Source organism: Ochotona princeps, chromosome X, assembly GCF_030435755.1.
Source record: "Ochotona princeps isolate mOchPri1 chromosome X, mOchPri1.hap1, whole genome shotgun sequence".
Classification (NCBI taxonomy): domain Eukaryota; kingdom Metazoa; phylum Chordata; class Mammalia; order Lagomorpha; family Ochotonidae; genus Ochotona; species Ochotona princeps.
Window position 1 is genome coordinate 14,053,826 of NC_080865.1, and position 27,423 is coordinate 14,081,248.

A 27,423-nucleotide genomic window follows, 5' to 3' on the forward strand; every position below is an offset into this window, starting at 1 on the left:
CGTGTGCAATAAATCATGTTTTAAATTTCTCTTTAAAATTCATAGCAGAAATATAGTTACATTATTGTCAAATATGAATCAAGCTATGTTTTGTCAAACTTAAATATTTTTACAGAAAATATTAGTTAAGTTCAATGATGTAGCACTGAGTTAGAACTGGGAGTAGGATTGAATAACTATTCATCACAAAACAGTAAATAAAATCCCCGACTATCTTGAGCTGCAAAGAAATATTTTTTTGGATCAGTTTTCTCACCTTGCTTTGTTAAGTCTTCTTATGTGTTTTTCTCCCCACTTACCACTTCTCCACCTCACTAAAAAAGTAAAAAGCAGAATGATCATCATCACAGATATAAGGAGCCCAATTGACTTTTTATTTTTTTATTTTTATGGCTTTTTAAAAGTTTATTGTGGCACTTTTTTTTAAAGATTTGCTTTTATTGGAAAATCAGATTTTACAGAGAGAAGGAGAGACAGAAAGAAAGATCTTCCATCTGCTGCTTCACTCCCCAAGTGACTGCAATGACTAGAGCTGTACTCCTATCCGAAGCCAGGAATCAGGAGCTTCTTCCGGGTCTCCCGTGTGGGGGCAAGGTCCCAAGGCTTTGGGCCGTCCTCGACTGCTTTCCCAGGCCACAAGCAGGGAGCTGGATGGGAAGTGGAGTTGCCGGGATACCAACTAGTGTCCATACAGTATTCTGGGGTGTGCAAGGCTAAGACTTTAACCACTAGGCTACCATATCGGGCCCAGCCCAATTGACTTTGAAAGGTTCTGAGAAAGACCAAATGTAAAATAGTGGAGTGTTTCCAGGTGTGGGAGAAAATGCTGGAGGCTATTAGGTATTTTCAGACATGTCTGTCATTACTAATATGTCATTATTCAACTCATGAATTTAATAAAGTTAATTACTGTATACTATAAATTTGTAAGAACATTTATGTGAATTTGTTGGAAACTATTAGGGCAAAATTTTGTTCTATAGAGCTGAACTGTCCAACATTGTATCCACTAGCCACATTCAGCTTTTTTAAATTAAATGAATCAAAATAAAAGTTCTCTCTCTCTCTCTCTCTCCCCCTCTCCTCTCCCTCTCCCTCTAACTCTTCCAAATAATGAAATAAATCCTTTAAAGAAAATGAAAATCCAAGAAGAGTAACAACAAGTCAGTTCTCTAGTCACAGTAACACATTTCAAGTGCTTAACCACTACGTTAGCTGCTGGCTACCCTTTTGGACAGCACCGGTATACAATATTTCCATCACCACAGGAAATTCTGTGGATGAAATACCATTTTTAAGATGGGACCCAAAGAAGTTTCCAAAGATTTTGAGTTCTCTCCCCTAATATTCACCTGAACCGACTGGTATAGCCAGCAAAAGCAGTCTTATCATCCAAAATGAAATTGGATCAGCTCTTTTTGAAGTTGGTTTATCCCCAAAGGAATCATTAGACTTCTTTCTCAATTCGTGCCAGAGTCTTTTTAACTCTAATGCTGCTTTTGGCCTTATGTGAAACAGTTCTGTGGGGCTGAACCTTTCACTGCCCAAGTTCAGACATTACACCCAAGCACTCAGACTTGAACTATCCCAAAAAGCACATACTGTACCTCTCTGAGTGCCACAAAATCAGACTTGGACTTAAAATAGCTGAAGTAGTGACTAAGATTCACTTGGCCAGGGCCAAGCAGAGAGGGGTCATGTGGATTCACCACATCCCTTTGCACAGCTATTTAAAGCCTTGAGACCCACCAAACAACTAGAATTAGGAACATCAGCAGGATCATAGTTGAATTTCTTTCAGCTTCTAGTAAGGCTGTATTCCTATGAGTGGTTTAGTGTTACAGTGTTAGACTTGCTGTCCTCAAGGAGCTAATTCTCATTCTGCCACCCTTGAGAGCTTCTAGAGTGGAACTGGCATCTGCCCTGGTTTCCAGAGCTCCTTTTCACAAATGAACAGCCACCCATGCAGCACCTGCTCCTCAGGTGGCAGACAGCAGCTTGTAAGTGATTAAAAGGGAAGTTCACTTATGTCAAATGAAAATTATTTTCATTATTTTGCCTAAAAAAACAAATGTTTGGTATCAATGGCAAGAAGAAATAGGAAGAGTACAGCATTTGTTTTTTAAAGTACACTCAGTCACTTCATTGTCCTGGATGGATTCTGGTCTGATCCTAGCTGTGTAACTTTGAACAAATTATTTCCATTTTCTGCTTCATTTTGCCATATAGAAAATAAAGTCTCTTTTTTGTACGTGAGTGCTAGCACCATTTGTGGAGAAGGCTGTTATATCTTTGTTGAGTGGCGTCAACACTTCTGAAAAAAATCAATTGACAAAAAAATATAAGGGTTTATTCCTGAACTCTAAATTCTGTTTCAGTTAACTACGTATGTATCCCTGTACTAGCACCACAGTGCCCTGCTACCTGTAACTCCCTAGGAGATACGAAAATTGAAAGTTTAGTACTCCATCTTTGTTCCTTATTTCAAGATTATTTTGGATACTTTGGAAGATTTATACTGTCATGTAAATTTCACGATCAGTTTGTCATTTGCTGCTAAAGCTTTGACAGGGATTATATTGGATCTGTAGACCAATTTGGAGAGAATTGTCATTTTTACAATATTGAGTCTTCCAACCCACGAGCATTAGTTATCTCTTTCTCTAGATTTTAATTTCCCTCAGGGATGTTAGTTAGAGATTTTTTTAAATTTATTCCTAAGTATTTTGGTTTTTTATGCTGTTGCAAACGGAATTGTTGCTTAATTCATTCCAAGATTGTTATGGTCAGTTAATTCTGACCAAAATGCTGAGCTAAGCCAATGGAGAGAGTAGTCTTTTCAACTAAATACCACTGAATTATGCACCATAAGATTATTTGATTACACATCTAAAATAATAAATTTCATTTCATGGATATTTCACAAAATCCACCTTTTTCTACCTTATGACAGAATATTCTTAAATACAGGCTTCCACTGCAGCCGACTCGCCAAGATTTGACGCATTGCCATCAGTAGCAGTTGATAACTGTACCACACAATCAGGGGATCCCATCTGCTTCAACCCTAGGTGTACATGTAAAGTTGTATAGTTTCACAAAACTCCGTGGGTGATTCTGATGCATCCACCTTATGGAGATTTTTTTAAGAGTCATTATTGTCAAGTACAAATTTAATGGTTATATGATATCTCAATGTATGTTCAAATCATAATTTATCAACTGATTCAGGTGGCAGCTGAGTCTAGATTTCCCCTAGCAGAAGTACATTCTGTGTGTTCTTAGACAGTGGCTGTTTTACTAGCATAGGTGAACCTTTTCCTCAATTTGAAAGATTATGTTTTTTTTTTACTAACAGAATATAAAACATTATTCATTTGACTCACCTAACTGCCTCTGCTGAAATGTCAATAATTACTCATTATTGGTTATAATAGTACCAGTGCTCCACAGTCAGCAGTTACTACTGTTTGTATTCATTCATTTCTTTTTGTTATTTAACCACCTCAACAGGCTCCAGAAAGCAACAAACTCCTAAAATTATTTGGATAATCAGAAAACATTAAGATCATTTTCAGATTACCTTCAAAACCATAGAGCTTAAAGAACCCCACATGTGATGTGAATTATTATTGCGCACTTCTTTTGATTCTCCTTTTGTTTTTTATCTTATCTCTGAGAATGATAAATGGAAATTTTCTTTTCCTTTTTGGTTGCCAGACATTTCCAACGTTGAAGGTTTTCCTCGTATTTCATACTAAGCTCTGACATTCTAATTTCTTAAGTAACATGGAAATTATCCAGAAACAATACTTCCTTCCCAAAAAATTCCTATGGTCCTGAATATGGAACTAGATAGAGGTATGTTGTTTAGGACAGACTGTGATGTAGGCAGTATGGGAAATCCGTGGGTCCCCACGGGAGAATGTCCACGCTCTGACTCTGAGTGTCACCTCCTGAAGGAAGTTATTGATCAAAAGGGAGTCTGAGGGTCCAAGGTTGTGTATCAGGAGGAAATCATTCCCACAAATCTTCTGTTCTTGCTTTGTGAATTATTTCTACCCTAGAAAGCATGTCTCCCTGCTGTGAAGAATGTCAAAAGAAATTCTCTATAAATGGTTGCAATATTCTGTCTTTAGGTAGCATGATTATAACCAGTCTAGAAAATGGTGAATTGAAACCATGCAGTTGAATTTAGAGTATAAAGCCCATTTATATTTTCTGCATATGTAAAAAAAGCAAGGGAAATTTCTGGTAATTTTCTACAATTTTCCTTTATTGATTTTGAAAATTGTAAAATTATAGCTGCATGCTTCTCTGAATTACTATTAGTCTCTTGTGTTCCTGAACTGTGCGTAACCAGAGAAAGTTTGTTTAGGAATGCTGTTTTCCAATACTTTAATAATAAGAAATTACAACTTCAGTTTTATTTTTTTTAACAAATTGTAAATAGTCTTCTTAACTTTGTTTTCACTTTTAAATATATTGAAGTATACCTTCAAGTAGAAAACTTCTTTGTCAGGACTTTAATAAACCACAAAAATTGAAGAACTGCTTATATACAATGTGATTGTATGTCATCGTAATTCTCACAGGCTGTGCAATTGTGAGAATGTAAGACAGAGATTGGAAAGCGGTAACCAGAGGCAAATCCAACTTCTGCTCCTTTTTTGTGTGTATAAATATTTATTGGAACACAGCATTGTACATTCATTTACATATCATCTATGACTAAAATGGCAGAGTTGAATAATTACAGAAGAAATCACATCATAACCTTCCAAGCCTAAAATACTCACTGTCTAAACCTTTACAGAAGAAAAACTGTGCAGATGTGGCACCACATTCATCTTTCACTTAGGACATGCATCATATATCAGGGTCCTGCCAATATTTGCAGTCCAGCTCACCTAGAAAGCAGCAGGTGATTGGCCCAATTGCTTGGGTTCTTGCCACCTTTGTGGGAGACCCAGAAAAATTTCCCCGCACCTGTCATCAGGCTGGCCTGCCTCTCTCTCTCTCTCTCTCTCTCTCTCTCTCTCTCTCTCTCTCATACCCTGATTTTCAATAAAGAAATGTTTCTTGAAAACATTGGTGTCCCAGACCTGGCATAATGGTTTATCAAACTAATGCTCCGCCTACAACATCGGCATCCCATATGGGCACTGGTTGGTTTTCCAGATGCTCCACTTCTGATCCAGCTCCCTGCTTATAATCTGAGAAGGCTGTGAAGGATGGCTCAGGTCCTTGGACCCCTGCATCCATGTGGGAGAACCAGAGGAAACTCCAGGCTCCTGGATTCGGATTCACTAGCTCTGGCTGTTGCCTCTGTTTTGAGAATTGAACCAATTGATGGAAGACCTCTCTCCCTTCCTCCCTCCCCCCTTTCTCTTTAAATCAGCCTTCCAAATAAATAAACTGCACTAAACTAAAATAAGACCGAGTGCAATAGCTCAATTGGCTAATTCTCTACCTTTGAGCTCCAGGATCCCATATGGGTGCTAGTTCGTGTCCCGGCTGCTCCACTTCCCATCCAGCTCCCTGCTTGTGGCCTGGGAAAGCAGCCAAGGATGGACCAAGGCCTTGGGACCCTGCACCTGCGTGGGAGACCTGTAGGAAGCTCCTGGCTCCTGGTTTTGGATGGCCTCAACTCTGTCTGTTGGCACCACTTGAGGAGTAAACCAGCGGATGAAAGATTTTTCTCTCTGTCCCTCCTCTCTATCAATCTGCCTTTCTAATAAAAATAAATAAATCCCTAATAAAAAGATAAAGTGAAATAAAATTAAAATTTTACTTTAAAAATTTTAAAAATTGTTGTCCTCTGATATAGCGGACTTTTTTTTTTTAATCCTGGGAGTGGCCAGTGGACCTCAGTTCTGTCTGCTCTTGCTGAGGTCTAAGGTGACAGCTCAAAATGCTGTGCCTCTCAGCCTCAGTTCCTCACCTTCACATGGAGTCTCACACTTTGAGTCATCTCTAAGTTGATTCTCAAATTCTGATAAAATTCTGTGGATCCATGAACTATTTCAGAATCATTTTAGCTGTTTTACGTAGTAGTTCTGCATTGGATATTTGAGCCACGTGTGGTTGCTGAGCTTATTTAGAGAACTAAACAAACAAAACTAGTACCCTTAAATCACATGAATTAGGAAGTTAGTACCATTGTTTCCAAAAACTTGCCTCTCAGCGGATTATTAAATAGTATTTTCTTAATGGAATAAATATTTGTGGATCTTTGTAATTTTGGTGAGAACAGACTTTGAAATACTAAGCATATTAAGCTCAGTTGACATTCATTTGGAGTTTAAAACATCCTTAAAACTCTGGTTTCAGTGCGTGGGAAAAATTATGATAAATAAAAATTCCATTTCAACCCAATATTTAGGGAACATGTATAATGCATGAAGTGAAAACAAGCTTCTCTAGAAAGAAGAACTCAACACACTACTGTTTCTTTGGTGTGGTAGCTATAATTCTGTATAAGAACTTGTGTGTTAACCCTGGCAGTCTATCCAGTTGCCTGGGATTGTAGCGTTAGGATCACTTCTATGTTTTGTTTTGTTTCTGTGCTTCTCTTTGGACATTCTGTTTTTTGGTTTATAGAAAGAAACTATGACATGATGTCCCAAAGAGTGAGCTTTGTGGAAATGTGTTTTTATTTATAGATACTTACTAACAAATATTTCAACATAAAAGAGTTCTCTTTCCTTTCAGAAAAATTTTAAGAGCTTAATATCTAAAATGAATGTTTAAGTGACTTTGTGTTTAAATAGTAAAAGAGCATTTCTACATAGACCAGCAAAAGACTTTGCTCCTGTTCTAGCTGTTAGTAGTGTTGGTAATGATGTCCATTTACAAAACCCTTTGTCATTTGAAAGCATACCCAAATACATTAGGACTTTTGACATTCCTGTGAGGAAGATATACATTGGATTTTTGTTGTATTTAATTTCTGTATGTCAATTTTGACATCTTTACAACTTTAAAAAATACCTAAAGAAAAAGAAGTGTAAAGGTATTAAATTATTCACTCAGTATCACATAACTGGAAAGTGACAAACCTGGACAGCCAAACCAGCACTTTCATTGTTCTTCCTGCTCCTGAAAGAGCAACTCCCAACCTTTCCCACTCAACAGCCCTAATAAGAGCAGGCAGGCACTCAATATGGCCATGGCTCGCAACTAAGAATCAGGAGGCTGTGTAGGTGACTTAGAAGAGTCACATGTAGTTGATTCTGATATGTAGCCTTATTGAGAATTATCTTGTAAAAGACAGACATAGTCATTGTTACAAAAGAAAAAAGGGTGAAAAAATTGAAACAAAAGTGTTTATAATTATGCCACCCAGAATAGATGAATAGTATAAACATTGTGATGGGTGTTCATTGTTTTATAACATCTCTGTTACCAGGGCTGTTGTTGTTGTCGTCCCAAAAAAATGAGATCATGCTATATATTGCTTTAAAACGTTTTTCATGCAATTTATCACAAACATCTTTCTCTTTCATTAAATAGCCTTCTGAAGTAGCATTGTATAATTACTGCAGAATATTCCATTGTGTGATACGTGCTTGAGTTCAAGGTCTGAGTGCTTTCATACACTTTGGCAACTCCCAGTAGTATTATTTGATATATGCATGTGTATTTTAAGGGAATTGAACATTATTTTAAAAGCCACCTCTCTTCTAGCCATCATCTCCAGTGTGTATTTGTCTTTCTGAATACTCCTTAAGTGTCTGTTAATCAATCTTTTAATGTTTGTGCTTTAATAATGTGCTTTTCATCTCTTGGCTTTAGGGTGCCGTACTAGCCGCTGTTTCAAGTCACAAATTCAACTCATTCTATGGGGATCCCCCTGAAGAGTTGCCAGATTTCTCTGAAGACCCTACCTCCTCAGGTAATGAGATCATGTATTCATTCACCTCTTTCTGTGAATCATTTTGACATCCACATCCTTTCTGTTACCCTTCTGAATAAACTTCTGTAAATTCAGGCAAATCCTCTTAGGTATTCTAAGGAAGTTTGTCAGCAACCAAATTCTGTTTACATGTGTCTTGTTCCTGTTCATCTTAATACCAAAGTTGCTTTTCCCTATACAGCAAAACCAACATTCACTTTTTTCTTTTTACCTCAGTAATGTTTCTTCCCCTTTCCACATTCCAGACCCAACACTTCACTTCCTCTAATGCAACATTGTAGTTGGGCTTTTTGGATCTTTCTGATTATCTTCCTCAACAAAAACTTCAGCTGTAAGGTTTTTTCCCCCATGTCGACTGTATTACATCAAACTTCAAGACAGCACTACTTGATGCATGTGTGTGTGTTTGAGTTTTTACATTTTATTTATATATTTAGTTACTAAACTCCTGAATTACGTGTCTTCTGGCCTCAACTCAGTTGTGTGGTTGACTTTTGTGCTTCTGATACGATTTTATTATTCTTGATCAGACTTCTTCAGCACTCACGTATTCACACTGGACTCCAGGCCAAGGACTGTTCCTGAAGCCTGAGTTAGGTGTCCATCCCACAGTTAGCAACAGCAGGAGAAAGAATGTGCTGGTGCCTAGACGCCTTGCCCTTGCTGGGCCCATGAACATCTGTCAGTGTTTATGCTTCTTCCTTCCTGTTTATCCACGTACATACACAGTCACTTATGTACACATTTAGAAACTCAAAATTTCTTACCAATCAGTATGTGCTTATTCCTTGTGCAAAATGAGACAACCAAATTTCCCACTCCTGCAGGTGTCTAGTTCCTCCTTTTGACTTTTACCAACCAGGATGTGGCTCTTCCTCTTTTGAATGGAGGTGATTTCCAAAAACCTTCGCTTAGAGAAGGCTTTTTAGAGAAGAGGCTCTTGGAGGAGAAAGCTTTGGTGTTTGCTCTTGTGTTCATTTGGCAAATAGCCAGAGTCCCTACCGTGTGATGGGCAAGGACACAGTTATGTTGACAGTTGTTGTATCCAGCGCTCCTGATTATTTCGTATTCGTCTTTTTTCTTCCCGTTTATTTTATTTCCTGCATTTGTAATAAATTGTTCGGTTAGCCAGAACTGTTCTGTTCTCTCCTCAGACTCAAATTATAGTTCAATCTATTTCAAGAGCATAGATTCAGTAATGGTTTATATGTCATATTGCAACTAAATGATACAGTTGCATACTTCGAATATATTTAGGATACATCTCTCCAAGATTTTAACTACCATTTTCAGCTTCAGAAATGAGCCTAAAGTGCAATATGGTCCTTGCAGATGACTTCAAAGGCAGATATTATTGTCCCTTAATGTTTTTCCTCAGCCTAGCATGAAACTAATAAGCCCCTTCTTAACCATTGCTTTCTGAGAAGAGTCAGATGTATCCTATAGGCCTGTAGGGGTGAGGAACAATTTTTCTGCCAAGGATCATTTGGATAATTATATTATCCTTTGTAAGCCATACAAAATTATCAACTTAAAAATTATCCTGCTGCGGATTTACTGAATATCAGGTCCTATCTGCAATTACCTTAGTAGGGCCAGACTAAATGATTTCTTGAGCCTGACATTCCCCACTCCTGCTTTGGAGAAAGGGATTATCTAGAGGGATAGATGTGTGTGTCTGCCAGTCAATACACCTTTACTCCTCACTTCTCTTCTGTTTTTCAAAACAATCTTTAAAGGGTGTGGTCAAAATAGTTCCTGATTATAATAGTTTATTATTTATTTATTTATTTTTATTCTGTTGGTAAGGCAGATTTACGGAGAGAAGGAGAAACAGAGAGAAAGATCTTCTATGCACTGGTTCACTCCCCAAATGGCCACAATAACCAGAGCTGATCTGATCTGAAGACAGGAGCCAGTTGCTTCTTCCATGTGTCTCCCACATGGGTGCAGGGTCCCAAGGCTTTGGGCCGTCTTCCACTGCTTTTCCAGGGCATAAGCAGGGAATTGGATGCAAAGTGGAGCAGCTGGGACAGAAAAAGGTGTCCATATGGGATGCCAGTGCTTAAAGCAGAGGAGTAATCAATTGAGTCATCGTGCCAGCCCCCTCCTCCCCCAGTAGTTTATCATTAAACAACAAATTTCTTATACCATCTTCCTGGTAGCCTGTAAGCATTAAAATTAGTAGTTTATAATTTGATATTCCTTCTTGCCTTTCCTTTTTTGCATTGAATCCCATTTCTTTTTAAATTCCTGGATCTTCTAATAGTTCCTATCTTCATTTGACATGCTAAGTGTCTGTCATAAGCATCTTTAGATGATATTAAGGTATACCACAAACTAAAAAATAAGATAGTATGTACATACCAAATACTAATTACCTACACTAAATGAAAAGTAATACTTTGAGGAGATTCCTTATATTATCCTAATTTCACATAGCCATCAGGAATAATTATTCATGTATTCCTAAAAGTAATTTCTATTGCCAAAACCACTTAAAAGGAAGCATCCTACTACTATGGTTAGTCCTAATTATCAAAAGCTTTTGCCAGCAATTATTGGTTTTCCTCAACCAAAAATTATGCTTGTATGATTTGTTGCAGAAAACTGGTAGTATGTTTTATCTGGACTCGTATAAAGCTTTATGCTTTCATAAATTAAAGCATGTATGTTTTCATTTCATTTTCATGTTTTCATGATTTTCAACCCTAAATTCTTCTCTGTTTTGTACCAGTGCTAAAGTTCTGTGTCATTTATATTTGCAAAGTTACTCCTTCCAGTCTTTCTGTTTAAATTTGTGTGAGTTTGTTTCACAACACAGAACACCAAGCACTTTTCATCATTGCCTGAAAGGTTGTTCAAGCCAGTGACAAAAAGACCAAAATAATAGAACATGTGCTTGTTTACAGGGTGGACTTCGGGGGAATGGGGAAGGAAAGGAGAAGAGGGGATGAGCACGCAGCATGAGGTCAACCAGCTGCCCTTAATTTGGAATGTTTTCCTTCTTTGCCTAATACCTTTTCTTTTCTTCACGTGAAATGATAATGATAGGAAGATTGAATTTTTTAATGCCTTTAATTGGCAAAAATTAAATTTGGCAGTCCTGATTTGGCTCCAAACAAAAATCTTAGCATTCTGTTGATTTCTGAAATCCCCGAGTCTGAAAAAAAGTGATAAAGTTGCCTGCTCATAAAATGCAGACTATTATTTCTATAAATTAAGCCTTATCTTATTTAATCAAAGGGATTTAATTAGGAAGTAATATCATGTACATCTAGAAAATTTCAGTATTTACAATGATAAGTTAAAAACTCATCAGCTTCCTAATTTGTCATCAAAGCAAAGGAAAGCATGTTTATGTTCATTATTTACAGTGAGACAATTTTTCTTCCAAGGCTACTTTGGGTTTAGTTATTGGAATTCAATCTGTCATGCATGTACAGATTCATTGAATTTAATCTCAGGATCAACAGTATATTGTTGCTTTGTTAGTTAATATTACAGTATGAAAATTTTCTGTTGCCTTTTTTCAATTCAAAACAATCGGAATCAGAACCCAGTGTTTGTTGTCAGATCATGAGCGGTCCCAGTGCTTGTACTCGTGGAACACGAAGTCTCTTTGGGGCCAGCTGGGGGCTCAAGCTTCCTGTGGGTCCAAGCATTGCTTGATAACCTGCTTGCTCTAAATTCATACTGTTTGTTGTTTGTCCATATGCTGCCTTCCTCCTAGGACTTCTAGCAGCAGAAAGTAGGTATCCCTTTGTTTTCCTCTCAGGTTTATCTTTTATGCAAAAGTGTTTGGCTTTGCATGGTTCATAATTAGCTTGACTTCTTCCTTCGCTGTTTGTGTTTAGATATGAAGTATGAATTTTAACACTGCCTGATCGTAAAATAAAAAGTTGGATATATTGATTTCCTTAAGCACAGTTACACAAATAGTATTAACTTCTTACTTTCATTAGAGGAAAAAGAGGCAGTGTTAAAATTTTAACTATATTTAATATTGATTATCTCACAAATGAATTTCAAGCACGAATATTTTAATTCTTGGAAAAGGGTAACATTTTGTTTTATAGTTTCCTTTCAAGAAAACTGTCAGGGTAAGTGAATTTTCCTTTGACAATTACGTAGACTTAATTGATTTTTATTATCCTCTGTTACTGAGTCCATTTTCAGTTTATTAATCTGGAGCTCTGAAGTGATGTGTCTTAACAACTTTGCCATCAGAAAGGTTTAAAAAGGAATAACATAATGGCAAGATTTTAGTTACAGAGGAGTGTCACTTGAATATGTGGAAACATTAAAATGTAAAAAGTACGTAACACACACAACAAAATACATGTAAAACCAAGGCAGTCAGAAGGAGATGGGTGAACTGTATAAGCATTCTGGCTATAATTCAGTATATTACAGGTCTGTGAAGCATTCCCAATGGAGAACCTGAGTAAAACACACTGTACAAGGGATCCCTCTATATTATTTTTAACAAATGCATGTGAATCTATAATTATCTCCATAAAAATCTCAATAATCAGAAAAACTTTTTAGGTTCATGCCGTATTTACTGGAAGGAAAGTATACTAGAAGATTCAGAGATAAATGAGAAAATCTGAATGCTAATGATTGAATTCATTGTCATATTTTTAGCATTAGTTGTTTATATCTAAAACTGCAGATAACTTAATACCAGAATCTTGCAGGATACTGGTTACTGTTGCTTTGTGATAAGTTGCCATCAGCAGTGTTTGTCAAACCACAGTATCTATGGGTCAGAAGGAGAGTTATAGCTCATCTGGGTGCCCGACCCAGGATCTCTGCAGGGCAATCCTCCTGCCAGCTCACTCACATGGTTTGCAGGGCTCTCCAGAGAGCTCTTCCCAACACGGCAGCCTGCGTGCCCAGCAGAAATGACCAAAAAGGGCAAAAGTGGGATACTGGCCAACAAAGACTCAGTCCCCTGTGCCCTCTTCTGCGAATCAGAAATGAGTCATTAGGTTCGGTTCACATTCTATGGGGAAGCAATTGATTATACAAGGATGCAAAAACTAGGGGACAGGAAACATGGGGAGGGTTCATCTTAGAGGCTGCCCACCATTGTACGGAACTATTCAAATTTTTGAAGCTCTTTTCATCTATATTTTAACTCTTTCTCGCTCTTATTTTCTCTCTCACTCTCTCTCACCCTCCCTCCCTCCCTCTCTCCCTCCCCACCCCCTTTCTCAAATCAGCAGACCTGTCGTATCATTTGCGAATGATCACATTAGAAGTATTACTAGTGCTTGCCTTGGTTATAAAAGTGGGCACCTAATAACCAGCAGAACATTATGCTCGGAACATTTATGCTGTTTGGAGACAGACTATTTCTTTTTCTTCTTTAAGATTCATTTGCTTATTTAAAGGTAGATGGAGAAAGAAAAATCTTTAATAATGACTCTTCACTCCCCATATACCCATAACAGCTAGAACTGGACCAGGCCTAATGCAGCAAACAAAAACTCCATCCAGTTTTCCCATTTGAGTGGCAAGAACTCAAATGCTTTGGTCATCATCTGCTGCCTCCCAGGTGCATTAGCAGGAAGCTGGATTGGAAATAAGGAGTAGCCAGGGCTCAAACCAGCTTCATCAAAATGGGCTATGGTATCCCATGTACCAGCCTAACGTGTTGCACCACAACACCTATCCCTGGAGACAGACTGTATTAATAAAAATAATGGCAGAATCATAGAATCTATAATTCTACAGAGTTTGCTTCCTTTAACCTGTAAGATTTGAGAGGTCTGTACCATAATTCTGTACATGAAGAATGTAGAATATTCATCCCCGTATATAAGTTTTTACGTAAGTTTTGAATTGGATATAGCACAAATGCTTGAGTCCAAAATACAGTTTGCATTACAGAATCCGTTATTACTTACAAGTTAATTGATAACCAGAATTTTCTTTGTTCAGTGGGAATAAAAACTGTTGAACAGGAGATAGGGAAGCTGGGAAGAGATTGTCAGCAGAGGGGGAAGAGAATTTTTTTGGGGGGGTGTGATGGAAAAATGCAGTGAAATTTGTGAATTGTAACGTAAAAGCAAATTATTTTTTAAGCATCCTGCTTTCAAGAACAGGCTTTGATTGAGTAGATAATAACAATACATATATAGGAATGTAGTACTGGGTTGATGCATCATTAATACGATATAAAAGAGAGGTTGTTGATTGTTTTCCAGGAGAAGTTAAACTAGATTCAGATGCTGGATTTGCTCAGTAATAAGGGTTTTCATTGCTCGCCATGTAAGTTAAGAAACACATACAGATGAATCTTTTTTGAAATTACTGCAGTAAAGATATGGTTGTATCAAAATTATCCAGTAATACATATAAGATTTTTGTCTTTCTTCAAAAATTTTACCCCAGAAGGAGAAAGAAACTATTAAAATCCTTTCTAAAGTGTGCAGGGGTGAAATGTGCTGATGTTAGCTGCTCTGTCATTAACTGGGAATGAATGAAAACCCCGCTAAGTTGATGAATGAAAGGACAGACAGATAAATGTATGATAATACAACTACAGCAAACTGATTGTGACAGTAGATTTGTAATTTGTTTCAAACTTTCTAAGTTTTTGAAAATTTTCAAAGTAAAATCTAGAGGCAAAAATTTAAGAGATTCGGTGTCCTTTAACACTGAGAACTTTTTAGCTTAAACATTTTACTGTTTATTTTTTTCTGTCCTCCTATTGGGATATTTTTACTAAGTCAACTTTTTTTTTTTTTTTTTTTTTTTGCACTCTTCAATTTTTTTTTTTTAATTTTATTTTAAATTCATTAATTACATTGTATTATGTGACACAGTTTCATAGGTACTGGGATTCTCCCCACCCCTCCCCAAACCCTCCCACCATGGTGGATTCCTCCACCTTGTTGCATAACCACAGTTCAAGTTCAGTTGAGATTCCCCCATTGCAAGCATATACCAAACATAGAGTCCAGCATCTTATTGTCTAGTCAAGTTCAACGGCTTCTTAGTGGTTACTCATTACTATGTCAATGAATTCCATAATGATGTAAATTTTTGCTGATGGTATGTTGGAGCTTTTAATTGATCGGGATGATACTCTGCTGGCTCTGTCTTCAGACCAGAGAGGGTATACCTAAGTCAACTTTTTTATGAGACTTTTTCCGTTCTTGTAATGAAATTGTTCTAGACCCAAAGCTTTTCTTGGCCTTTAAAGCATATTTCTCTTTAAGGAAGTAAACTTAGAAAACACTTTAAAGCAGTTGACATTTATGCTTGTTTGACTCATTTCATAACAAAAAAAACTGCTTATATCAGTGATATTCTATGAAAAAGTAGAAGTATTCAAAGTGAAAAGGTATGATTATCAGCCTGATTTTTAGATGCCACCTTGATTACCACACGAGTCAGACCATGAGTGCTTTTAGTACAGTGTGCAAGTTACAGCCAAGAGCTAGAATTCACCTTTTAGGTAGACGAGACTGAAATGAAAGAGAAAATAGAAATTGGCCATCAGCTCATTACCAATTGCAAATTATTGCAGGGCTTTACTGAGGGTAAAACATGTTTAAAGGAATCCCATATGTGGTAGGAGCTCTGGACTAGAAGTCAGAGACCCAAGGCCCAAGATTCACACTCCTGCTCATTGCCTGTGTCTCTTGGACAGATCAGTTTAACCATACTGGTTTTCCAGTTTGTCAGATATAAAAATATTTGCCTGCTGGACAGGATTATTGTAGGGTTATATAAGGTAGCGAAAATAAAAATATTATGGAGATTATAAACTGTTACACAAGTATAAGCATGAAATTGATTCTCAGTAGGACTTTAAGGAAATCTTATGCTATAAAATGAAAGCAATTATTTTCTGGCTAAGTTTTTCAATCTGATCATTCTGCAGAACCTCTCAGGAAAAAAAATCAAACAAGTATCTTTTTCAACATAATACTCTGCAAAGTGCTGCCCAAAATATTGAAACGAATAGAATGCCTACAGTCCAGCCATTGTGTGGCATAACTTCTGAGGTGACCTCATGGCCTGTTTGTTGATTGACTTCTTTCGGGGTAGTTAAAAGTTTATCCAGAGGGAGGTTTTGGTGGGTTTTTTTCTTTTTTTAAGATAGATTTATTTTCATTGGAAAGGCAAATTGATGGAGAGGAGGAGGGACGGAGAAAAAGATGTTCCATCCACTGATTCACTCCCCAAGTAGTCGGAACAGTCATGGTTGAGCCTGTTGAGACTGTGAGTGTTGCTTCCTGAAAGTACTGGCGGGAGATGCCTTTGTGCCTGCACGCCATTTATCCACTCGAACTAGCAGCACAGGTTCCTAACTATTTGGGGGTGGTGAATTCTTGTCTGCCCAGCCCCTCTGCAGCCACCCAGCTCCTCTCTTGGCAGCCCATTTACGTGTCACTACTCTTCCCTATTATTTACTTCAGGGTGTGGTATGCCTGCTAGACAACACCAGCCTGAGAGCCCCTTGCTTGAAGCCGGGAATTCCCATCTGTTTTCTCCCCAGCACCTGGCCAAGAAAACAGGGAAATTTGATAAATATTTTAGTTATTGTTTGACCCAAGAGGGTCAAAGTGCACAAGTGTTTTCCTCATCTTCAAATTCATGCAGAAAGCACACTTAACTCTTTTTGAAGGCTGCTTCAAGTACTTAGGAATTCAGTGTACACTTTTTTCATATTTTAAGTATAAACTTGCCTTAAGGACTTTACAGCTTTAACAAAAAGCATACACAGTAAGTAACCCAGGAAGTGTCTGGTGATACACCTTAGGGAGTTCACAGGCCAACTGATGGGGGGAGGATGAGAAGGAAATGCATGGCTACAAAAGGGGCAATGGCACATGCATGGGGAATCCTTGTGGTAATGGAATATTCTGTGGCTCAACTGTGTCAACATCAGTATCCTGTTTGGAATATTGTACTACAATTTGGCAAGATGTTACTGTTGAAGGAAACTGGATAAAAGGTACATGAAATCGTTGTGGGTTTTTTTTTTTATAACTGCATGTAAATCTGCAATTGTTTCAAAATAAGTAAATCATGGTTTTTTTAAAAGATTTATTTAGTTTTTGTTGGAAAGGCAGGTTTACAGAGAGAAGGTGAGACAGAGAGAAAGTATCCCAAGGCTTTGGGCCATCCTCCACTGCTTTCCCATTCCACAGGCAGGGAGCTGGAAGTAGAGCAGGCAGGACACCAGCCAAGCACCCATATGAAATGCAAGCACTGCAGGCTGAGAATTAGCCATTTGAGTCATTGTGCTGGTTCCAAAGGAACTTTTTAAAGTAATCACAGCAATTTCTACATGGATAGCTATATGACTTGTAGCTCAAGCTCCAAATCTTTAACATAATTAAATAGAGCTGAAAAAGTTGGTAGCTTGTATAACTTTTCTTTTCTTTACCCTTATGGGGGGGGGGGGAACTATTGTAACAAAAAACTGGGAACATATAGACAAAAGCAGAATGAAGTGCAAATTGGAAAATAATAACTACTGTTTCCTTTTTAGTGTATCTTAGACTGTTTTTCTTGAGTTTGTGTATATGTAGCATGAAGAATAAAAGTTGATATTGTTTTGCATTCTGTGTTCCCTATGTTTTTAAAATTCTTCAAAAACAATTGCACATTTGGTTATTTACTCTTACATAGATATCTTACAATTTTTGAAGTCTTAATTACTGGATTTGTTTTCCATTTTTATGATAAGTAATCTCATTTGAATCTTCTTCCCCTATTTTTCCTTCAGGTTGATTTTATACATAGAGTTCCTTAATGGATCATTTTTTACAAGGATGCAATCCTGGGCATTGTAGGATGCTCAGCAACATCCTTATTCTCCACTCACTGGATGCCAATAGTCACCCTCCTGCTACTGTTGTGACACACAAAAATATCTGGAGACATTAAGAAATGTTCCTTTGGGGAGCAGAATTGCCCCTGGTTGAGATTCACTGATCCAAAAATTTACATGTTCAGTGGGACCCTTCACTCTCAGTTTCTCTGGTGGATGCATGTATGTCCCATAGCCCAGCATCTTGTGGCTCTTTTTGTGGAGTGCATATAAGTGCCTTTTCTTTGGGCTAAATTAGACTGATTATATCTTGAAAGCTATATGGAATGATTCTGTTGCTGCTCTCCATGTATCTTTCCCTGCTGGTAACTACTAGGGTTCCTAGTTACAGGAAAAAAAATCAAGCAAAAAGACAGCACTTTCATATGTGATATACTGCAAAAATGACTAGCCTTTAAATTTAGCATGGAATTTGGAAGTATTATTCAGCATGCCTACTCTATTTGCCTTTGTCTTCCAAATAAGATGGGCCCTATAGAATGAGAATAACTTGTATTCTCTTATATGTAAAGAAATAGGAATGGACCGAAATTTCTGTTAACTAAAGGTTGAGCCTTCAAAATCCTAAACCATTTTCTCAAGAAGCAGGAGCTCCCAATTGAAGGTTTGCCCCAGTTCTACAGTTGGCTGTCCAGTGCTTGGTAGAATGCAATTCGATTTTTAAAAAGCCATTATGTTGTTTCTGTAATGTTTCAAATCCATCTTGGGGTTCTGAGTGCCATATTCTCTTCCTGCTGTGTAATTTGCAGCACCCAGATCGTCTAGGAGCTCAGTTTCTTCATTCAAACAATCCAAACTTCAGTGTTTTTTTTTTTAATGAACAACACACAAATGTACTGTTACAAACCTAAATTCTCTGAAAATGTTCTGTCCCTACATGATACGAAACTCAGTGAAGTTTACCCTCCATTGAAGAGATTATTAGCCTTTGAAATGCTGATGGCGGTTCATTGCTCTTAAGTGTTAATATTTTAGTCACAAAGGTTAGTTTCACGCTGACTTTGTGCACTGGCTGTTTTCTGTTTGCCCCCCACTTAGGAGCAGTCTCACAGGTGCTGGACAGCCTGGAAGAGATTCACGCACTCACAGACTGCAGTGAAAAGGACCTAGATTTTCTACACAGTGTTTTCCAGGACCAGCATCTTCACACACTACTAGATGTAAGTCTGTCTTTTCTGCCTTCTTTTTTTATATGTATAAATAGAATATATTTTGCCTTTTTACTTTAACTGAATTCACAGATGTCTATCATAACTCTTTTTACAGTTGCTTTAGCCTTGTGAGATATATGGGAGATGAGCCATTTGTAGATTTGTGATTCAAGTACTTGTGGAGTTCTTTGTTTAGAGGACTACGGATCCTGTGATTACAAAGTAAACTGAGAATATGATATCACCAAGAAAATAATTGAAAAGAATAAAAAGGGAAGAGAGGAAGGAGGAAGGAAAGTATCATATTCTTGGCATCAGATCTATGGAACTCATAAAATCTGCTCTTTACATTGGTAAACTTAAAAAGCATATTTGAAAAAGATCCTTAAAGGTACAAGCTACAGGGCTCGGCAGCGTGGCCTAGTGGCTAAGGTCCTCGCCTTGATCCCATATGGCCGCTGGTTCTAACCCCGGCAGCTCCACTTCCTCTCTGTCTCTCCTCCTCTCAGTATATCTGACTTTGTAATAAAAATAAAATAAATCTTTAAAAAAAAAGGTACAAGCTACAAAAAAAGAAAGTTTATGTATAGTACAAACACAATATAACCTAACCAACCATGGGGCAGGGAGAGTATATATATATATGTGTGTGTATATATATATATATACACACAAGTAGTGTACACACAATATATATATGTGTGTAGATATATATACACACAAGTAGTGAGTTTTTAGAAAGAGTAGAGTACAACCCTAATTTATTGAAGTATCTTTATTTCTGTTAGATGAATCCATTGATCTTCATAGTGATTAGAGCCATGCATGCCTGCTGGAGATGATTCCAGTGCCCCTAGAATCCGTGGGTACTCAAGTCCCTTTTAGCAAATGGCATAGTATTTGCATTGAACCTAGGCATGTCCTTTCCTGTGTTTTTAACGCATCCCTAGATCACTTAAATCCCTAAGACAGTGTAATTGCTATGTAAATAGTTGTGCTGTATTATTTAGGGAATAATGACAAGAAAAACATCTGTACGTGTTCCATATAAACAAAAATTTTTTCAAGTATTTTCAATCCACAGGTGGTTGAATCTACAAATAGCAACAGGTCCCATAGATAGCAACAGTCGATTTTTATTGCTTTAAATGTTATCTTAAAGTATTATGCCTGGAGTGTGAGTTAAAGAAGAGAGAAATGAGATGTTAGGCCATATACTACATTTACATGCATTTCATACTTGACATTACCGAGTTTTCATGGATTCGATCTCTCCCCTAAAACTACCCCCAAACAAACGATGACAACAAAAAATCTCAGTGAATGGAACCAATGGACATTGGGAGGGTGACATCATCCTTGGATCGGTGAAATTGGCAGCATTTCAGAACTATCCAAACCATGTGGACAGAACCCTCAGAATATGTACACATTGAGACTCTGGGTTGATGTGAGGTGGCAGTTCCTCATCCCTGGGTACTGGAACATGTGGGAAATCATGAGTGGTTTCCCCCTTTGTCTCTTCTCTTCCCCCAGAAACAATAAGAAGAAATAGCAAATTTGAAAGCAATAAGTTCACCCAATTTTCCCAAACCTCAATCCCTCCCACCATGATCCACTATATAATCATTATTAAAAAATAAAATTAATTTTAAAAAAGAAAAAAGTATATTCCACCATTGAATACAACAGGCTGTGTTGCTTGCAAATTGGAATACAAAGACAGAACAGAAATTTCTCATTTATGTTTGCCTTCATTTAAGCCATATTTTAAGTAAAATAATGTTCATTTTTAATTTTTATTTTTTATGATACAGTTCCAGAGGCTTAAGAATTTCCCCTTCCACCCTCCCCAATCCCCCATCTCCTACTGCTTTTATTATTAAAATAGTATAAGTTTTTCAGCAGCAACCACCAGCCCATCATTCTGTTATTTACATGTATCATGACATTGTATAGACAATGGTAGAAAGTCCAGCATCCTGGACTGTTCTTACAGAACTGGGTACACTTCAGCAATGAAAACTTGCTGCGCGGTTCTGATGCTATTAATACATGTTGGCCTTTTTCAAAAATAGATAGCTAAATAAACCTTCCCTTAATAACAAAATTGTTTGCTTTGGGGTGCATAAAATTGTTTAGTGCTAATGAATGAATCCACCTTATGTTACAAGTTACACTAAAGCAAAATTTCCCAGAACATACCCTGTTGGAACCTTGCTCTAGTATATTGAAATGTATGTAGGTATGAGAAGGATGCTGTGGTAGATTTTAAATTTATTGGCTATTTATTGACTAAGTTTAGGAAATACTGTGTTCTTCGGACCTTTTATACAGGTTCACAATGTACATTAAAATATTGACAACTCTGGGATATCCTAAACTGAAGAAACCTGTTTATTGTTCGACAGAATCTCCCAAACTGAATCCATTGCTTCTTTTCATAACATTGGTCAAACCAAAGTAGTTACTCGGTGTTTATAGTTTGACTTTTTTTTAAAAAGGAAGTTGTGTTGTTTTTTTTTTTTAATTGAAAGAGTTATGGTGGAGGGGAGGCGGTCAGAGGAAAAACAGAGAGATCTTCCCTCCACTGGCTCACTCCACATATGGCCACTTGACCAGAACTGGGCTGCTCCAAAGCTAGGAGCCTGGAGATTCTTCAAGGTCTCCCATGTGGGTACAGGGGCGCAAGGATTTGGGCCATCCTCTACTGTTTCCCATGCCATTAGTAGGTAGCTGGATAGAAAGTGGAGCAGCCTGGACTCAAAGGGGCTCCCATGTGGGATGCTGGCACCACAGGTGGAGGCTCAGCCTGCTATGCTATGATACTGGTCTCCACAATTAGACCTTTTTTATTTACTGGGGAGGGAGAGAGGGAGGGAGAGAGGGAGGGAGGGAGGGAGAGAGGGGGAGAGAGAGAGAGAGAGAGAGAGAGAGAGAGATGCTAATTGCCTTAATGTATGATCCTAAAGTTTGAGTGGCTTAGCAGAACAAAAGCTAACTTCCTTCTCATGTCATGGTCCAGCAGATAGGTAACAGAGATCTATTCGCCCAGAGACCTGGGTCCCTTCCATTGTGTGTCTCAGCTATCTCTCAGTGTCATGAAATCTTGCACTGCATCCTTTCCACTGAGCCAGCAGGTAAAAGAGAACATGGAAAGTCTTGTGGGGTCAGGGTTGGAAATGAGCTCTACAACTTTAGCCCAGTCTCCATTGGCAAGTACTAGTTAGATACCTACCTAGATGCAAGATAGCAGGAAAGATAGAGTGAAGAAATATATTCAGGAAGATAATGAACTGGCTCATTACATAATTTAAAATACAAGTTGAGGACATTTCAGAATACATTTTTTAATTTCTATTTTTGAAATTTATCATACAAGTCTGTATAGTCTAGGATTCCCCTCCCCACATTTCAGATTACGTTTATTTTAAATAATTAATATTTTTCTTGGGTACGAAAAAGACCCTGAAATTCATTCTACTTTGTGGATAGGTTGCAACACCCCTTTATCCTGATCTTATGATCATTGTTATATATTATTTGAATTGGAATTTGACTTCTGTTCATTGATATTTATCTATTGTTCATTCTCATTGAGTCACAGGATGCAGAAACTTCCTAATTATGAATTCCCCACAGAAGTCAGACTGTTTAGTAGAGCTGGTTAAGGAGGAATTTGGAAGACACCACAGCAGTATGTGGCAATTTTATTTATTTCAGTGCAGTCAGTGGTTAAGTCATTGGTGAGGAGATTTGCTGACCTTAGGAAAACCCAAATTGGTTTCAGAGTTGGGGTTTTCTTAAGACAACAAGGTGTCTGAACACAAGGCACTTGAGACTGCGGAGAAGATACAAGGGCATTGCTGGCTTGTACAGGGAGAACTGGACATTGAGGCACAAACTGGAGTTGCAGACTGAATTGGACTGCTGGTTAGCTTCTCCCCAAGCAGAATTCTTAGAGCTAACTGAAAGCATTGGTTTTGAAAAGCTACTACACTCTTGGATAGACATTGTCACAATTTCAGAAGAGGTTCATCGATCTTAGGGAGAACATTGTTAAATTCTGTTTGAATTCTTGTATGATTAGCATGTGCCCCATCAGTCCTGCTCAATTTGAAAACAAACTGTGTTACTCTGAAAATAACCTATGTCCATTAAAAGGACAGAGTGTCTTCCAGCCTTAGTGGCATGCTGCACATGAGCCCTAGAAATCTCCTGATATGGCTGATCATAAACCTGGGCATCGTTTGGATGCAGGTGATTCTGAATTTCCAAACTAAGCCATCATTAAATGAAAGCTTAATTATGAATGGCATAAGCTATCGTTAGAGTATGCCTTCATACTCTACATCCCATAACAGGGCTTGCTAACCCTTCATGTCATACCCAACAAGGTACATGCTGATAATATGACATCATCAGTTAACTGTGCTTGTGACTGCCACATAGAGAAATGTAAGCATTAGAAAAAAATTAATAAGTATGTTTGATATGTATGTGTAAAAAATATAGTGTGACTAACTCTTGAGAAACTTCAGACTGACCATTCATTTTTCTTCCTTCTGATGCCCTGTCATCTGTGCTTGGTTTTGCATTATTTTGCAGAATCAAAACTGATTCCTTTTAGGAACCATGAATTTATTAGGTTTATGTAATCCTACTGAGCCATTTTGTGTATTTTAGTGTATTAATGTTATTCCTGTTAATCCAGTAACTCTCTAAGAAGCCAAATTTGAAGCCGTAATGTTTTGAACTGTTAAAGACAATGAGTATTACTTTAAAGCTACTAAGGAAGATTATCAGTCATCTAGGTCATCATTTTTCCTAGACTTGCCTTTAAAGTCATAGCAAGTTCAAATTAAAAAAAAAAAAAAACCTAAGTAACTTTATTTCTAGGAAACACAGCTTCTGCTCTTTTGGAACAGTTTTCATCAAAGGGAAAAATAGTAAATTCCACTGAGAGGAAAATGTTTCTGGATTTGAATGCTGGTGGAAGCACAGAATTGTAGTTGAATCTGTAGTTAGAAATAAGTCTGGAGTTCTCCAAACATTTGGTACCCAGTCAGTTCCATCCTGCTAAACATACACTGCCCCTTGCTTTATGCAGAAATACAGAGGCATGAGAGGGAACTGCTTAGCCTAGTATGTCTGTATTTAAAAGTTAGAGATGGGTTGGAGACACAATCTATAGGTGATTTTTAGTAAAATACAATTTGGCACCTCTGTTCATTTGCAAGGGTTGCCATAACAAAGTACCAAAACTACTGCACCAAGGTGGAGGAATCCACCATTAGGGGAGGGTTTGGGGAGGGGTTAGGGAAATCCCAGAGCCTATGAAACTGTGTCACCTAATGCAATGTAATTAATAAAAAAATGATGCATCTGATAAATTGAAGAAATGATTCAATATTGTTCACCCAAAAAAAACGAAGTACCAAAACTATATCATTTAAAAGAGCAGAAATTGGTTCTCTCACAGATGTGTAAGCCAGAAGGTCCTAAGCCAAGGTGTCAGAAGGGACATGCCCCCTCCGGAGGGTCAAGGGAGGAATTGCCCTCAACGTGCCCCTTGCAGCTTCTGGTGGTTGCCTGTAGTACCTGGCATTCTGTGACTTATAAACCCATCACTCCTGTCTCTGCCTAAGTCACCATACATCATTTTCTGTGCATAAATCTGTCTCTTGCTTCATATGGCCTTCTTCTAAGGACAGCTGTCATTGGATTGTAAGCTCACCCTAATACAATATGGACCTCCCGTTAATGACATTTGTGAATAAGGTCAAAATCTGAGATTCTGATGGACATGACTTTTGAGAGGGCACTATTCAAACCAGTAGAGCATGGGAAAAACTGGTCTCATGCCGAGTTTGCTCTTCAGATGTAAGTGCAAATTACACAAATCTGATATAAAAAGGTTACCCACTCAGTCATTGATTGGGCTTTCTTGAGAATTGATGTCAAAGTGCAGTTTGTGTCTTTCAATGATATCTTGAATCAGAGAGGTAGAATTTGTATATATGATACATTGGACAGTCAATTGATGAGTTTTTGATGCATTGAAAACATGAACATTTTTTTCATAATCAGGTTTTTGCAAGTATTATCTAGTGGTAGTACTCAGTCCTAATTTCTTAAAGAAATTTTCCTGTTACAGAATAAATGTTTACTTGTTAGGTCAACAGTGTTACAAAATATTGTTAAATGACACATTTCTCTCCCTTTCTGCCAAACTTTAGCAACTCAGTTTTAGGCATTCGCCCACCGTATGTCATACTTCTGAACAGCTGCTCACATTTTGTTATGCACTGCTGTTTTCAGAATAAAAGTGATGCCTCTACTTGGATTTTCTACCATTGCCTATACCGGCAGTGTCATGACACATGTGAACAACAGAAGGTTGGAACTGTGACTACGGCTGTAGGACTATACTATGATAAAATAGAGGGGGAAATGCAAGGAGAGCTAGGAAAGGAGAGAAAGGGAAACATAGGGGAAGCCCTACACCTACAAAACTGAATAACGGAAAACAAACAAAAAGAAATTTGAAGAAAAAAAAAAAACACTGCCAGAATAGTAAGAGTAATAATAATAATTAGATTGTTTTTAAGGGAAATTTTTACTAGAAAGTCCAGCCAATGATTATATTAATAAACAAAAAGCTGCCTGCAAGTAGCAACTTAGTTTAGAAGTCTTTAGGATATTAAGTTATAAATGGACTTTTATAATAGGCTGATATTATAAAATATTATATTAGAAATAAGTTGCTACTTGTAATTCTTCCTCTCTTTTATGACTGACGTTTTATCTTTTTACTGTTTAAAGAAAGATAAATAAAATTTCTTCAGTTGGTCTACAGTTAGGAGTGGAAAACTACAACTCTTAATTTACTATTTTACTTTTTTGAGATGACATCAAGTTAGGAGCCGTATTTCAAAAAGCATATTTTTAGAACTCAACAGCTTCCTAAAGGGAAAAAAATGGAAATTCTACCACAATCTGCTAAAATGTTTTTGAGCAATTTGAGAACTGAGAAATAAGTTAATATAAAGTTAAGTTTGGCTTTTTACAGAGATTACCTACCAGTCAGGAAATTCCAAAACTAAATTTCCTATGAATTTTTAGTCCTATCAATTTGTGCTTAAATGTCTGGAATAAATCCTGTCTAGGGACCTTCAGAGACTAAGACACTGATAGCTTTTCTGGGTCCCACCTCATTTGGAGTCAACTTTGGCAAATGCTGGTGTGAAACCAGCAGGGTAGTGGACCCCTGTCCAGTGGCGGTGGTGGTCTTTTCACTACTTGCTTCCTGGGACTGTTGGTTGAAGGACATTGCTGCTTACTTTGGGTTTGGTGTCTTTCATCCAAGTGTAGAAAATCCCGTATCTGTTTCCATGAATGTGTTGAGGTATTAGTGTCAGTGAAAAAATACTGTGTGACACAAAATTCCTGAAAGCCAGAAATTTATGTCACAAGTATTTCAAAAGTAGCTTTTCTTCTTTCTTCATATAGGCACCAGTAGCTTAAGGGGGAAGACACTAAACATGTGATTATTTTTTAAACAGTAGTAGAAAACTTGCATCACCTGAACAAAACAAGGACTATCCACCCATACCCAACATTTTGCTGGCAGTCTTGACTAGTACAGTAAGACGAGAGAAGAAATTCGAAGCATGAAGGTTGAAAAGGAAGAAATGCAAGCATGCTCTGATAATATGATTTCAAATGTATAACAATCCTAAGGAATCTACGAAAAATACACTGCAATGAATAGGTAAATGCAGCAAGGCCACAGAATAGAAGACATATAGATATAAAATATCTACATGTTGACATTGAGCAACAAATAATTTGAAATTAAAAGTGAAGAAATATATCACAAATAATACGACGGGAATAAATGAAATAAAGGAAGTGGAATTTGCACACTGAATACTATCATATATTGCTGGAAGAAAGTAAAGATCTGGGCTGGAGGGCTCATGGTGTTATGATGGCAAATTTTTTTCATATTGATCTATAGATTCGTTGCAGCCCTTAGCAATATCCCAGGAGGACTTGTTTATAGAAGTTGATAAAGTGATCCTAAAATTTGCTATAGAAATACTCAATTTTGAAAACAGAAGAATGAAGTCAGACAACTGCTATCAAAGCTTACTGTGAAACTATAGTGATCAAAATTGTAGAAGGTGTAAGAATAGACATATAGATCAGTGGACCAAACAGGAATCACATTTTAGTCAGTTGTTTTTCAACAGAAGTACTAAAGCAACAACATGGGGAAAAACAACATGGCGTTTAAAAAAAAAATGGTGTTGAACCAATTGATTATTCATATGCAAAGATATGAACTTAAGACCTTTGTCCCGTAACATAGCCAAAAATGACCTCAAAATAAATCATATAGCCCTTTGTAAGAGTTGAAAATTATAAGACTTTTAAGAAAAAACAACGGGGTAGATCTTCATTATGTTGGGTTAAGTGAAGAGTTG

At 37.4% G+C, this 27,423-nt stretch overlaps 1 protein-coding gene across 7 annotated transcripts in view; it reads left to right on the forward strand.

Moving 5' to 3' along the window:
- Nucleotides 1–27,423, forward strand: part of CASK (calcium/calmodulin dependent serine protein kinase) — a 316,004-nt gene that overhangs the window by 225,109 nt on the left and 63,472 nt on the right. For all 7 annotated transcript variants that reach the window (XM_058658921.1, XM_058658923.1, XM_058658924.1 and 4 more), the window contains exons 10-11: nucleotides 7,798–7,897; nucleotides 18,819–18,940. In XM_058658921.1, coding sequence (XP_058514904.1) covers nucleotides 7,798–7,897; nucleotides 18,819–18,940 — 222 coding nt within the window. The remainder of the gene's footprint in view (nucleotides 1–7,797; nucleotides 7,898–18,818; nucleotides 18,941–27,423) is intronic.